Source organism: Gopherus evgoodei, unplaced genomic scaffold, assembly GCF_007399415.2.
Source record: "Gopherus evgoodei ecotype Sinaloan lineage unplaced genomic scaffold, rGopEvg1_v1.p scaffold_255_arrow_ctg1, whole genome shotgun sequence".
Taxonomy (NCBI): Eukaryota; Metazoa; Chordata; order Testudines; family Testudinidae; genus Gopherus; species Gopherus evgoodei.
In genome coordinates this window covers 26,880-40,367 of record NW_022059918.1, presented here as the reverse complement: position 1 = coordinate 40,367, position 13,488 = coordinate 26,880, and the positions used below count along the sequence as shown (strand labels likewise).

General features: G+C 69.5%; 2 protein-coding genes across 2 annotated transcripts; both read left to right on the top strand.

Annotated features, from left to right (window-relative positions):
- Window positions 1-1,260: 1,260 nt before the first annotated feature.
- On the top strand, window positions 1,261-4,653 carry LOC115640228 (structure-specific endonuclease subunit slx1-like). The gene is made up of 6 exons (XM_030543035.1): window positions 1,261-1,506; window positions 1,718-1,769; window positions 2,783-3,130; window positions 3,807-3,937; window positions 4,062-4,149; window positions 4,477-4,653. Exons 1-6 carry the CDS (start codon window positions 1,334-1,336, stop codon window positions 4,504-4,506), a joined length of 822 nt encoding a protein of 273 aa, XP_030398895.1. The 5' UTR covers window positions 1,261-1,333; the 3' UTR covers window positions 4,507-4,653.
- Window positions 4,654-5,243: 590 nt separating this feature from the next.
- On the top strand, window positions 5,244-12,494 carry LOC115640226 (sulfotransferase 1A1-like). Its single transcript, XM_030543034.1, has 8 exons — window positions 5,244-5,380; window positions 6,292-6,440; window positions 9,613-9,738; window positions 10,481-10,581; window positions 10,658-10,784; window positions 11,459-11,553; window positions 11,673-11,853; window positions 12,290-12,494. Exons 1-8 carry the CDS (start codon window positions 5,259-5,261, stop codon window positions 12,400-12,402), a joined length of 1,014 nt encoding a protein of 337 aa, XP_030398894.1. The 5' UTR covers window positions 5,244-5,258; the 3' UTR covers window positions 12,403-12,494.
- The last annotated feature ends 994 nt before the right edge of the window (window positions 12,495-13,488 follow it).

The following is a 13,488-nucleotide window of genomic DNA, read 5'->3' as shown; positions in this document are numbered from 1 at the left end:
TGGGAAGTGGGGGACACGGGGGGGACCCGGGGCATGGTGGGAAGTGGGGGCATGGGGGTGTGGGGAGCATGCTGGGAAGTGGGGGCCACGGGGGGGGCCCGGGGTATGCTGGGAAGTGGGGGCCACGGGGGGGACCCGGGGTATGCTGGGAAGTGGGGGTCCTGGGGGGACCTGGGGCATGCTGGGAAGTGGGGGCCACGGGGGGGGCCTGGAGCATACTGAGAAATGGGGGTCATGGGGGGACCTGGGGCATGCTGGGAAGTGGGGGTCATGGGGGGACCTGAGGCATGCTGGGAAGTGGGGGTCATGGGGGGACCTGGAGCATGTTGGGAAGTGGGGGACACGGGGGGGACCCGGGGCATGGTGGGAAGTGGGGGGCATGGGGGTGTGGGGAGCATGCTGGGAAGTGGGGGACACGGGGGGGGCCCGGGGTATGCTGGGAAGTGGGGGTCATGGGGGGACCTGGGGCATGTTGGGAAGTGGGGGCATGGGGGTGTGTGGAGCATGCTGGGAAGTGGGGGACACGGGGGGACCCGGGGCATGGTGGGAAGTGGGGGGCATGGGGGTGTGTGGAGCATGCTGGGAAGTGGGGGCCACGGGGGAGGCCTGGAGCATGTTGGGAAGTGGGGGCCACGGGGGGGCCCCGGGGTATGCTGGGAAGTGGGGGTCATGGGGGGACCTGGGGTATGCTGGGAAGTGGGGGCCACGGGGGGGACCCGGGATATGCTGGGAAGTGGGGGTCATGGGGGGACCTGGGGCATGCTGGGAAGTGGGGGCCACGGGGGGGGACCCGGGGCATGCTGGGAAGTGGGGGCCACGGGGGGGGCCTGGAGCATACTGAGAAATGGGGGTCATGGGGGGACCTGGGGCATGCTGGGAAGTGGGGGTCATGGGGGGACCTGGAGCATGTTGGGAAGTGGGGGACACGGGGGGGACCCGGGGCATGGTGGGAAGTGGGGGGCATGGGGGTGTGTGGAGCATGCTGGGAAGTGGGGAACACGGGGGGGCCCGGGGCATGCTAGGAAGTGGGGGGCATGGGGGTGTGTGGAGCATGCTGGAAAGTGGGGGCCACGGGGGGGGCCTGGAGCATACTGAGAAATGGGGGTCATGGGGGGACCTGGGGCATGCTGGGAAGTGGGGGTCATGGGGGGACCCGGGGCATGCTGGGAAGTGGGGGGCATGGGGGTGTGTGGAGCATGCTGGGAAGTGGGGGGGCACGGGGGGACCTGGGGCATGCTGGGAAGTGGGGGCAACAGTGGGGGGACTTGGCACGTGCTGAGAAGTGGGGCTGGCCAGCCATGACCTTTCCTGCCCCCTCTCCCCAGGCCTGGCCATGGGGGTGGAGCCGCGGGGGTTCTTCGGCGTCTACCTGCTGTTCTGCACCAACCCCCGGTACCGGGGCCGCGTCTACGTCGGCTTCACTGTGGCCCCCCAGCGCCGCATCGGGCAGCACAACGCCGGCAAGCGCCGCGGCGGGGCCTGGAAGACCAGCGGGCGCGGGCCCTGGTAACCCTGGGGAGATCGGGGGGGCATGGCTCTTAGAATGCAATGCTGTTGTGTGGGGGGTAATCCCAGCATGCCATGCTGCAGGGGTAGGCTCCCTGCATGCCATGCACTCGTGCCACCCTAAGCAGCAGAGATGGGCATGCTGGGAGTGCAGGCTGAGGGAGCAGGGCATGCTGGGAGCTCTGGCCTGACATGGGTTCTCTCCTTGCAGGGAGATGGTGCTGATCATCCATGGCTTCCCCTCCGACGTGGCTGCGCTGCAGGTACCTGCTGGTTCCTCTCACTCCTGACCTGCAGCCCCTGCCAACCCAGCCCTGCCCCCCGCCCCCAGCTCTGCTGGTGCCCCCTCACTCCCGACCTGCAGCCCCTGCCAGCCCAGCCCCACTCCCGCCCCACAGCCCCTGCTAGCCCAGCCCTGCCCCCCCGCCCCCAGCTCTGCCGGTGCCCCTCACTCCCGACCTGCAGCCCCTGCCAGCCCAGCCCCACTCCCGCCCCACAGCCCCTGCTAGCCCAGCCCTGCCCCACGCCCCCAGCTCTGCCAGTGCCCCTCACTCCTGCCCCGCAGCCCCTGCCAGCCCTGCCCTGCCCCCCCCCCCCCGCAGCTCTGCCGGTGCCCCTCACTCCCGCCCCACAGCCCCTGCTAGCCCAGCCCTGCCCGTGCCCCCAGCTCTGCCGGTGCCCCTCACTCCTGCCCCGCAGCCCCTGTTAGCCCAGCCCTGCCCCCCCCTCAGCTCTGCTGGTGCCTCTCACTCCTGACCCGCAGTCCCTGCTAGCCCAGCCTTGCCCCCCCCCCCCCCGCAGCTCTGCTGGTGCCCCTCACTCCCGACCCGCAGCCCCTGCTAGCCCAGCCCTGCCCCCCCCCAGCTCTGCCGGTGTCCCTCACTCCCGACCCACAGCCCCTGCTAGCCCAGCCCTGCCCCCCCCTCAGCTCTGCCGGTGCCCCTCACTCCCGACCCGCAGCCCCTGCTAGCACAGCCCTGACCCCCAGCTCTGCCGGTGCCCCTCACTCCTGACCCGCAGCCCCTGCTAGCACAGCCCTGCCCCCCCAGCTCTGCCGGTGCCCCTCACTCCTGACCCGCAGCCCCTGCCCCCCCAGCCCTGCCAGTGCCCCTCAGTCCTGACCCGCAGCCCCTGCTAGCACAGCCCTGCTCCCCCCAGCTCTGTTGGTGCCTCTTACTCCCACCCTGCAGCCCCTGCCCCCCCCAGCCCTGCCAGTGCCCCTCACTCCCAACCCACAGCCCCTGCTCTCTAACTCCACTGTCTCTCTGCCCCCCAGTTCGAGTGGGCCTGGCAGCACCCCCACACTTCTCGCCGTCTCTGCCATGTGAGCCGTCGCGCCCGCCGGGAGACCCGCTTCGATTTCCACCTCCGGGTTCTGGCCCACATGCTTCGTGTGGCCCCCTGGTGCCGCCTGCCCCTCACAGTGCGCTGGCTGGAGCCGGGCTACCGCCAGGACTTCCCCCCCGCCCTCCAGCCCCCCCTGCACATGCCTCTGGCCTTCGGGCAGGTCCGGGCGCTGGGCCGAGCCAGGGGGCCCGGGGAGCGGGAGCAGGGAGAACCCGGCCCCCCACTGGGGCAGGCAGCCGAGGCCCAGTGCTGCAACCTCTGCCTGAAGAGATTTCAGGTACATTGAGGGTTCCTGGACGCCTGGGTTCTCTGGGAGAGGAGAGGGAGCCTAATGTAAGAGCAGTGGGGGCTGGGAGCCCAGACTCCTGGATTCTCTGCCCGGCCCTGGGAGGGGAGTGGGGGCTGGTGGGTGAGAGCAGGGGGGGCTGGGAGCCAGGACTCCTGGGTTCTCTCCCGGCTCTGGGAGGGGAGTGGGGGCTGGTGGGTGAGAGCAGTGGGGGCTGGGAGCCAGGACTCCTGGGTTCTCTCCCAGCTCGGGGAGGGGAGTGGGGGCTGGTGGGTGAGAGCAGGGGGGGCTGGGAGCCAGGACTCCTGGGTTCTCTCCCGGCTCTGGGAGGGGAGTGGGGGCTGGTGGGTGAGAGCAGTGGGGGCTGGGAGCCAGGACTCCTGGGTTCTCTCCCAGCTCGGGGAGGGGAGTGGGGGCTGGTGGGTGAGAGCAGTGGGGGCTGGGAGCCAGGACTCCTGGGTTCTCTCCCAGCTCGGGGAGGGGTGGGTGCGGACAGAGGGGGCTGGGAGCCGGAGCAGGGAGTGGCATCTAGTGCTGGGGGGGGGGCAGAGAGCCGAGGGGAGTGGGGCCCAGTGGTTAGAGAGGGGGCTGAGAGCCAAAGGGAGGGGAGGGGGGGGCTGGTGCTTGGGGGGGCTGTACCCTTCCCCATGTCTGTCTCCCCCTGCAGGACGTGGATGACCCCCCCCTGCGCTGCTTCCAGCCCGGTTGCCCCCTGGCTGCCCACCCTGCCTGCCTGGCCCGGGAGTTCCTGCGGGAGGAGCCGGAGCAGCTCCTGCCCGTGGAGGGGCACTGCCCAGGGTATGGAGCCCAGGGGATCTCCAGGGAGGGCAGGGATGGGACTCAGTTGCCCTGGGCAACATCCCCAGCATGTTGCCTTGGCGACCCAATTCCCAAGGTGAAGGCCCCCACCTTCCTGTTGCAGGTGCAAGAACCTCCTCCTGTGGGGCGACCTGATTCGCTACCACCAGGGTTGCTATGGAGACTTGGAAGAAGTCCCTGCCTCCTCCCAGGTAAGCCCCGCCCACTTGCTGCTAAGCTCCACCCCTAGCGTGTTCCCCTTTGGCACAAGAGCCCCGCCCATTGTGCAGGCCCATTGGGATTCCCTCTTCTGTCCCCGCCCCTCTTGCCTTTAACCGCACCCCTTCCCTGTGCCTGCCCTGCCCTGACCACGCCCCCTCTTGCTGGTAAGCCCCGCCCCCAGGCTCTCCCCTCCCCTCCCTGTTTTGTCCCCGCCCCTTTCTCAGGCAGACAAACCTCCGCTCCACCTCCCTATGTAGCCCCTAAGCCCCGCCCCCTCACGGGCAGCCCCTCCCTCTCTGACCCCCTCCTACCCACAGGGACACTGGACAGAGGAGCTGCAGAGCTGAGGACCAGAGGGGAGGAGCCTGCGCTGGAAGGGGCGGGGCAAAGGGCTTGTCCCCTTTGCCCCGCCCACTGGGAAGATGGACCCGCCCCTCCTGGATTCCAGGGGATAATTAGGGGGTTACATGAAATAAAAATCCCGGGAGATTCGAGTCTGGCGGCCTGACCCCAGGGGCAGCGGGGGACCCAGGCGTCCGGGGACAGGAGGGCCGCGGAGAGCCGATTCGGGCCCCCCAGCAGGGGCCCTTGGGCTCAACAGGCCCGCGGAGGCCGGGCCCCCTTCTGGCCAGGCCCCCGTATTTGTACTGCCCCCCCCCCCGCCCCGGGGGCAGGGACGGGTGTGGGGAGGGGCAGAGGCGGGAGAGGAGCCCCAGGCTTTGAGGGAGGATCCTGGAACCTTCCCCCCCCCACACCGCAACCTGAAGGGGAGGGGGCGGGGGGCGGATCATGGGGCCCAGGGACTCCTCCCCCACCCAGCGAGCTCCAGGACTGTATGACCTGCCCAATCTGCAGTCCCTGACACCTGCGTGGGAGGGAGGGGACCCAGGCGTCCGGGTGGGGGGGGGGGGACTAGGGATGAGAAGGGGACTGAGGTGGCGGGGTGGGGACCCAGGTGCCCGGGCGGTGGAGGGAGGGGACAGGGATGGGGAGGGGACCCAGGCGTCCGGAGCGGTGCTCCTGAGCGCTTGGGAGGGGGAGGGGGACCACAGAGAGATGAACAAGGGGAGGGACCCAGGCGTCCGCCCCCCCCCGCCCCATGGCGATGGGATCAGCCACCTCCTGGCCCCTTTCCACGGTCCCGCCCGCCCCTGGCTCCGCCGATAAAACCCGCCCGGCCCCCGCGCAGAGCTTCTCCGGACCCCGCCGAGCCCCGAGCAAGTGAGTGGGGGGGGGCTGCTCCCCCGGGCCCCCAGGCAGACGGGACCCAGGCGTCCGGGGCCCGCAGGACGGGCAGAGGGATGGGGGGCGGCCCCCCTCCGGACCCGCCTTTCTGCTGCAGGGACCCTCCTGCCCCCCCAACAGAAAGGGGCAACCGCGTGTCCCCCGCCAGCACCTGCCCACCCCACCCCACCCCCGCCGCCGCCGCCTGGCTCCTGCGCCCAGGAATGTCCCGGAGCCAACAACGTCTCTTCGCTGCCAGAAACTCACAACTCGCCCCCCCGCCCCGCAGCCCAGCCCTGCCCTGCCCAGCCCTGCCCCCCCCCCCAGCTCTGCCGGTGCCCCTCACTCCCGACCCGCAGCCCCTGCCAGCCCAGCCCTGCCCCCCCCCAGCTCTGCCGGTGCCCCTCACTCCCCACCCGCAGCCCCTGCCCCCCCCCGTTCTGCCGGTGCCCCTCACTCCTGACCCGCAGCCCCTGCTAGCCCAGCCCTGCCGGTGCCCCTCACTCCCGACCCGCAGCCCCTGCTAGCCCAGCCCTGTCCCCCCAGCCCTGCCGGTGCCCCTCACTCCCGACCCGCAGCCCCTGCTAGCCCAGCCCTGTCCCCCCAGCTCTGCCGGTGCCCCTCACTCCCGACCCGCAGCCCCCTGCTAGCCCAGCCCTGCCCCCCCAGCCCTGCCGGTGCCCCTCACTCCCGACCCGCAGCCCCTGCTAGCCCAGCCCTGCCCCCCCAGCCCTGCCGGTGCCCCTCACTCCCGACCCGCAGCCCCTGCCAGCCCAGCCCTGCCCCCCCCCAGCCCTGCCGGTGCCCCTCACTCCCGACCCGCAGCCCCTGCCAGCCCGGCCGTAGGCTCTAGATGGGGGGAGGGGCTGGCTAGCTCCAGAGTGTCTCTTTAACCCTTGGTCTCCCAGGATGCAGCCGGCAGAGGAGACTCCGCGCCCAGCCATGATCCCCATCCGGGGCGTCCCCATGATCAAGTACTTCGCTGAGAACTGGGGGGAGGTGGAGGGATTCCAGGCCCAGCCGGATGATCTCCTGATCTCCACCTACCCCAAATCCGGTGAGTGCCTCCAGCCTCCCCATCGCCCCTGGGCTGGGCTGCTGCAGGGATATTGTGTGCCCCAGGGACACTTCCCCCTTGCGCCCCCCTGCCCCAGCATCCTTTATTATAAGCGTTCAGAAGTGAATCCTGCATCACGTGGCCTTGTTCGGTAGCGTTACTCCAGAGGGAGGGTTTGGCCCATGGAGCAGTGACTGGATTAGGGGGCGGCCTGGACAAGGTTTGAGGAACCCGAGTTACATTTCTTTGGTGACATGCTGTAATATCCAGTGTCGCCAGCCTCAGACATTCAGAGCTCAGGAGCTGCCCCCCAGAACCACTCGCTATCTGACCTCTCAGGCCTCAGCCTGCAAGGGGACCCGCACAAGGTGAGCCCGGGAGCCTGAGTTCAAAACGCTGCTAAACACTAAAAATCAGGTTCCTCCGAAAGATACCGGCTTTGTGGTTAATTACACCAACCTGCAGCCCACTAATCTCCGTTTTGTCCTGGGATTACAGGGGAGATAATGGGCTCCTTCAGCCCAGTGCTCCTCTGGAATATGCACTAAACCAGCGGTTAGATCTCCAGTTCAGGGGTGACACTGGCAGCACCTTGCCAGGCCCGGAGAAGGGCTCTGTGGGGCTCCAGAACTTGCCTCTCTCACTAGCAGAAGCAGGTCCAGTTAAAGATCTCCCCTCCTCCACTTTGTCTCTTTTAAATAACGTCCCAGCACAAGGGATTGTATGGAATCGTGTGTCCCTGCAGCTAAGCCCCCTCACCCTGCTCCCTTTCAGGTGGTCGGAGTAGTAAGTTCAGTGACAGATTTGCAGAGCTTTGAGATCTCTACTTAAAAATGACCTGACAACTTTCCAACACCTGCTGACAAGGGCTTTTTGGAATGTTCTTTAGAAAATAGGCCCCTCCCCTATGATTTCGTGTGGTAAATTTTCTCTTTCAGTTTAAATTAATATTTACTGAAATTTCTGTTTCTGTTTGATGTTGACTCCGCTTAAGCATAATACGTGTTTCTTACTTTACTGAGCACTTCCTTATGTGGGAGGTGTGAAACCAGCTGTCCTGGGATGACTGTCCTAGTGTTGGGGCTGTTTTATAATCCCGTGAATCACTGTGAAACCTTAGCGCCATTCATGTCTCCGTGTGCCGCTTTCCGAGCAGTTCAAAGAGCAGGACGTGTCACTGCAGCTGGGATTGTTTTCTTGATTTAAACACTGCAAACAGAGAGACTTGGGGCAGAGTTCTGAAAGTCAGGTTAATGCAAATATCAGGGATTTAATCATGTAACTTTTTCTCATAGAAATCCCAGATTAACCCATACAGGGAAATACAATTAGACAGTCCAGGGGGGGTTGAGCTGTGGGGGCTTGGCCTGAGCAACATGTGGGGAAGGGGACCCCGAGGGGCTGCAAAGTACAACTCCCAGGTACAGGTCAGCGCCACGAAGGTTTCCTGCCAAGTCGGGGATGGTCAGGAACATTTCCCGGGAACCCCCCACCTGCCTGGTGGCCACGGTTCACAGCAGCATCCCTCCTAGTCCTGTACCACCTCCCGCTGCCGCTCCCAGGCCAGGAGCCAACGCCAGGCGGGGGACAGAGGCGGCGGGCGGCATCGGAGGGCAGCCACCTCCTCCCCAGGCTCGAACTTTCCCGGCTCCCTGAACCGCGGGGCCCGAAGCAACTTCCAGCCCTCCCAGCTCCGGCTGCTGCTGCGTTGGGGAAGCGCCAGGCCGGGAGTTCACAGGCTGGAGAGCGGCGGGAGCCGGGAAAGTTGGAGCCCAGGGAAAAGGCGGCTGCGCAATCGGATGCCGCCCACTGCCTCTGTGCCCCGCAGATCACTGGAGCCCTCCAGCTGGGGCAGGGGGGGCAGCTGCTAGTGGCACCCGCCTTTGCAGGGCTGCTGCGTCCCCTGTGCCGCCATGGCTGGGGCTTCCTGCTTTTCGGCTCCCCCCAAGCACTCGGCGCCCCAGGCGACCGCCTAGCTGCCTAGTGATTGCACCGGCCCTGCCTCCGTGCTCTGGTGCCCCTCACTCCCGACCCGCAGCCCCTGCTAGCTCAGCCCTGCCCCCCTCCAGCTCTGCCACTGCCCCTCACTCCCGGCCCGCAGCCCCTGCTAGCCCAGCCCTGCCCCCCCAGCTCTGCCGGTGCCCCTCACTCCCGGCCCGCAGCCCCTGCTAGCCCAGCCCTGCCCCCCCAGCTCTGCCGGTGCCCCTCACTCCCGACCCGCAGCCCCTGCTAGCTCAGCCCTGCGCCCCCCAGCTCTGCCAGTGCCCCTCACTCCCGCCCACAGCCCCTGCCAGCCCAGCCCTGCCCCCCCAGCTCTGCCGGTGCCCCTCACTCCCAACCTGCAGCCCCTGCCAGCCCAGCCCTGCCCCCCTCAGCTCTGCCGGTGCCCCTCACTCCCGACCCGCAGCCCCTGCTAGCTCAGCCCTGTGCCCCCCAGCTCTGCCAGTGCCCCTCACTCCCGCCCCGCAGCCCCTGCTAGGCCGGCCCTGCCCCCCCAGCTCTGCCGGTGCCCCTCACTCCTGACCCGCAGCCCCTGCTAGCCCAGCCCTGCTCCCCCAGCTCTGCCGGTGCCCCTCACTCCTGACCCGCAGCCCCTGCTAGCCCAGCCCTGCGCCCCCCAGCTCTGCCGGTGCCCCTCACTCCTGACCCGCAGCCCCTGCTAGCCCGGCCCCGGGCTGCCCCCCCCCAGCTCTGCTGGTGCCCCTCACTCCTGACCCGCAGCCCCCTGGCCGTCTAGCCCTGCCCCCCCGCTCTGCCAGTGCCCCTCACTCCCGACCCGCAGCCCCTGCCAGCCCAGCCCTGCCGGTGCCCCTCACTCCCGACCCGCAGCCCCTGCCAGCCCAGCCCTGCCCCCCCAGCTCTGCCGGTGCCCCTCACTCCCGACCCGCAGCCCCTGCTAGCCTGGCCCTGCCCCCCCAGCTCTGCCGGTGTCCCCCACTCCCGACCCGCAGCCCCTGCCAGCCCAGCCCTGCCCCCCTCCAGCTCTGCCAGTGCCCCTCACTCCCGACCCGCAGCCCCTGCCAGCCCAGCCCTGCCCCCCCCAGCTCTGCCGGTGCCCCTCACTCCCGACCCGCAGCCCCTGCCAGCCCAGCCCTGCCCCCCCCAGCTCTGCCGGTGCCCCTCACTCCCGACCCGCAGCCCCTGCCAGCCCAGCCCTGCCTGTCTCCTGCAGGTACCACCTGGATCAGTGAGATCATTGACATGATCTACAATGATGGCGACCCAGAGAAATGCAAGCGAGACGCCATCTACATGCGAGTCCCTTTCCTGGAGTTCGCCGTTCCTGGGATCCCCACCGGTAACGCGGCCTCGGCTGCTGGGGGCGCTGTGGGTAGGGGGGTGGTGGCTGGGGGGGGCAGGATGCTGTGTGCAGGGGCCCGTGGAAAGGAGGCACAGGGTGCTGGCTGGGGGTGCCGTGGGCAGGGGGGTGCCAGGGGAAGGGGGGGCAGTGTGCGGAGGGGGGCGCCGGGGGGCAGAAGGCGCTGGGGGGAGGGGGCAGGAGGTGCCATGGGGGGGCAGGCGGGCGCTGTGGGCAGGGGGGCGCTGGGGGCAGGAGGTGCCATGGGGGGGCAGGCGGGCGCTGTGGGCAGGGGGGCGCTGGGGGCAGCAGGCACCACGGGGAGGGGGCAGGAGGTGCCATGGGGAGGGGGGTGCCGGGGGCAGGAGGCCCTGTGGGGAAGGGGCAGGGCGTGCTAGGGGCAGGGGGGTGCCATGTGGAGGGGGCAAGAGGCACCACGGGGAGTGGTGCGCCGTGGGCAGGAGGCCCCGTGGGGAGGGGACAGGGGGGCACCGTGGACAGGGGGGCGCCAGGGGCAGGGGGGTGCTGTGGGCAGGGGGGCACCGGGGGCAGGAGGTGCCACGGGAGGGGGCAGGAGGCACCGCAGGAGGGGGTAGGTGGCACTGCAGGAGGGGGCAGGGGGGCGCTGTGAGGAGGGCCGCCAGGGGCAGGAGGTGCCACGGGAGGGGGCAGGAGGCACCGCAGGAGGGGGCAGGTGGCGCCAGCTGGGGGGGCCCGGCTGACCCCGCCCCATGCCCCCCAGGGGTGGAGCTGCTCCGCCAGACCCCTGCCCAGCGGCGCCTGGTGAAGACCCATCTCCCGGTGCAGCTGCTGCCGGTGTCGTTCTGGGAGCAGGACTGTCAGGTGAGGCTCCCGTGGGGTCCCCCGGGGCGGGGTCTTAGCTGGGGGGGGCAGAGCCTGACCCCCATGTTCCCCCCAGATGATCTACGTGGCCAGGAACCCCAAGGACGTGGCCGTCTCCTACTATCACTTCTACCAGATGGCCAAGGTGCATCCAGAGCCCGGCCCCTGGGACCACTTCCTGGCTGACTTCATGGCTGGCGCAGGTGGGGCACGAGCTGGGGGGCACCGGTCAGGCCTGCCCCAGGGCACGGACTGGCTGGCTTGGGGGGGACATGGGGGGATTGCCTGGCTGGGGGGGGCGCAGAGGGGGATTGCCTGGCTGCGGGGGTGCAGAAGGGGGTGGGGGGATTGCCTGGCTCGGGGGGGCACAGAGGGGGCATATGGGGGGATTGCCTGGCTGGGGGGGGCGCAGAGGGGGTTGTGGGGGGATTGCCTGGCTCGGGGGAGCACAGAGGGGGTTGTGGGGGGATTGCCTGGCTGGGGGGGGCGCAGAGGGGGATTGCCTGGCTGCGGGGGTGCAGAAGGGGGTAGGGGGATTGCCTGGCTCGGGGGGGCGCAGAGGGGGATTGCCTGGCTGCGGGGGTGCAGAAGGGGGTGGGGGGATTGCCTGGCTCGGGGGGGCGCAGAGGGGGATTGCCTGGCTGCGGGGGTGCAGAAGGGGGTGGGGGATTGCCTGGCTCGGGGGGGCGCAGAGGGGGATTGCCTGGCTGCGGGGGTGCAGAAGGGGGTGGGGGGATTGCCTGGCTCGGGGGGGCGCAGAGGGGGATTGCCTGGCTGTGGGGGTGCAGAAGGGGGTGGGGGGATTGCCTGGCTCGGGGGGCTCAGAGGGGGGCGTGTGAGGGGGCGGGGGGGTCTCTGAACCGTCTGCCCCCCACAGTGTCGTTCGGGTCGTGGTACCAGCACGTCCGGGGCTGGTGGGAGAAGAGACGGGAGCAGCGGGTGCTCTACCTGTTCTACGAGGACATGAAGGAGGTGAGCCCCCCCCTGCCCCCCTTTCCTGTCCCCACCCCCCGACTCCCTCTCCCCCTTCCTGCCCCAGCTCCTCCCAGACAGTCCCATGGCCCCGCTGGCTCTGACCCCCTCCCACCCAGGACCCCCGGCGTGAGATCCGCAAGGTGCTGGCGTTCCTGGGGCGCCCCCCGGCCGAGGGGCTGGTGGAGGCCATCGCCCGGCACACGGCCTTCGCCGCCATGGAGCAGAACTTCATGGCCAACTACAGAACCATCCCCACCAGCATCATGGACCACAGCATCTCCCCCTTCATGCGCAAGGGTACGGGGGGCAGCGCATGGGGGGCTCAGCGCCGCGGGGGGCTCAGCACTGGGGGCAGGCTCAGCGGGGGGTTCAGCACCATGGGGGGGGCTCAGCACTGTGGGGGGGCAGTGCTGGGAGGCTCAGTGGGGGCTCAGCGCCGGCTCAGCGCCATGGGGGGCTCAGCACTGGGGGGAGGCTCAGCGGGGGGTTCAGCACCATGGGGGGGGCTCAGCACTGTGGGGGGGGCAGTGCTGGGAGGCTCAGTGGGGGCTCAGCGCTGGCTCAGCGCCGTGGGGGGCTCAGCACTGGGGGGAGGCTCAGCGGGGGGTTCAGCACCATGGGGGGCTCAGCACTGTGGGGGGGCAGTGCTGGGAGGCTCAGGACTGGGGCGCCGTGGGGGGCTCAGCATCCTGGGGGTCAGGGGGGACAGTGACCCCACTCTCCTGCCCCCCAGGTGTGACGGGCGACTGGAAGAACCAGTTCACGGTGGCGCAGAACGAGCGATTCAACGCCGACTATGAGAGGCAAATGGAGGGAACCGACCTGAGCTTCCGGATGGAGATCTGAGCCCTGCCCGCGCCCTACGTCCGCCCCACGCCCCACGCCCGCCCCCTCTCCGCCCCACCACACAGAAATAAAGCCGACTCCCCTGCTCTGCTCTGCTCTGCGTGTGGGTCAGGGGTGCTGTGTGTCTGGGGCGGGAGCTGGGAGGGGACCTTTCTCCACTTCTCAACCCCCCCAAGCCCCCTGACTCCAGTTCCACTTGCCTCCCTGCCAGAGCCCCTGGCATAACCCGCCCCCACACCTCCAGTGACCAGAGCGGGCTGTGGGGAGGGGAGCCCGGACGCCTGGGTTCTCTCCCAGCTGCAGGAGGGGAGCGGGGCCCAGTGACCAGAGCGGGCTGGGGGGAGGGGAGCCCGGACGCCTGGGTTCTCTCCCGGTTCCAGGAGGGGAGCCGGGTCCAGTGGCCAGAGCGGGCTGTGGGGAGGGGAGCCCAGACGCCTGGGTTCTCTCCCGGTTCCAGGAGGGGAGCCGGGTCCAGTGGCCAGAGCGGGCTGGGGGGAGGGGAGCCCGGACGCCTGGGTTCTCTCCCGGTTCCAGGAGGGGAGCCGGGTCTAGTGGCCAGAGCGGGCTGGGGGGAGGGGAGCCCGGACGCCTGGGTTCTCTCCCGGTTCCAGGAGGGGAGCCGGGTCCAGTGGCCAGAGTGGGCTGTGGGGAGGGGAGCCCGGACGCCTGGGTTCTCTCCCAGCTCCGGGAGGGGAGCGGAGCCCAGTGGCCAGAGCAGGCTGGGGGGAGGGGAGCCCGGATGCCTGGGTTCTCTCCCGGTTCCAGGAGGGGAGTGGAGCCCAGTGGCCAGAGCAGGCTGGGGGGAGGGGAGCCCGGACGCCTGGGTTCTCTCCTGGCTCCAGGAGGGGAGCAGGGCCCAGTGGCCAGAGCGGGCTGGCGGGAGTGGAGCCTGGACGGCTGAGCCCAGAAGAATAAATAACCCTCGAGCCCCTGACGCCGCTGGGAATGGTGCCAAGGCAGCTGGGCGGGGAGCCAGAACCCAGGTGTCCGGGCAGCAGGGGGTAGTTAATGAACAAACCCGAGAAGGGGTCAGTAAGGCAGGCAGTGGGGGAAAGGGTTCGGGGCCGGGCGGGCGGGGCTCTGGGC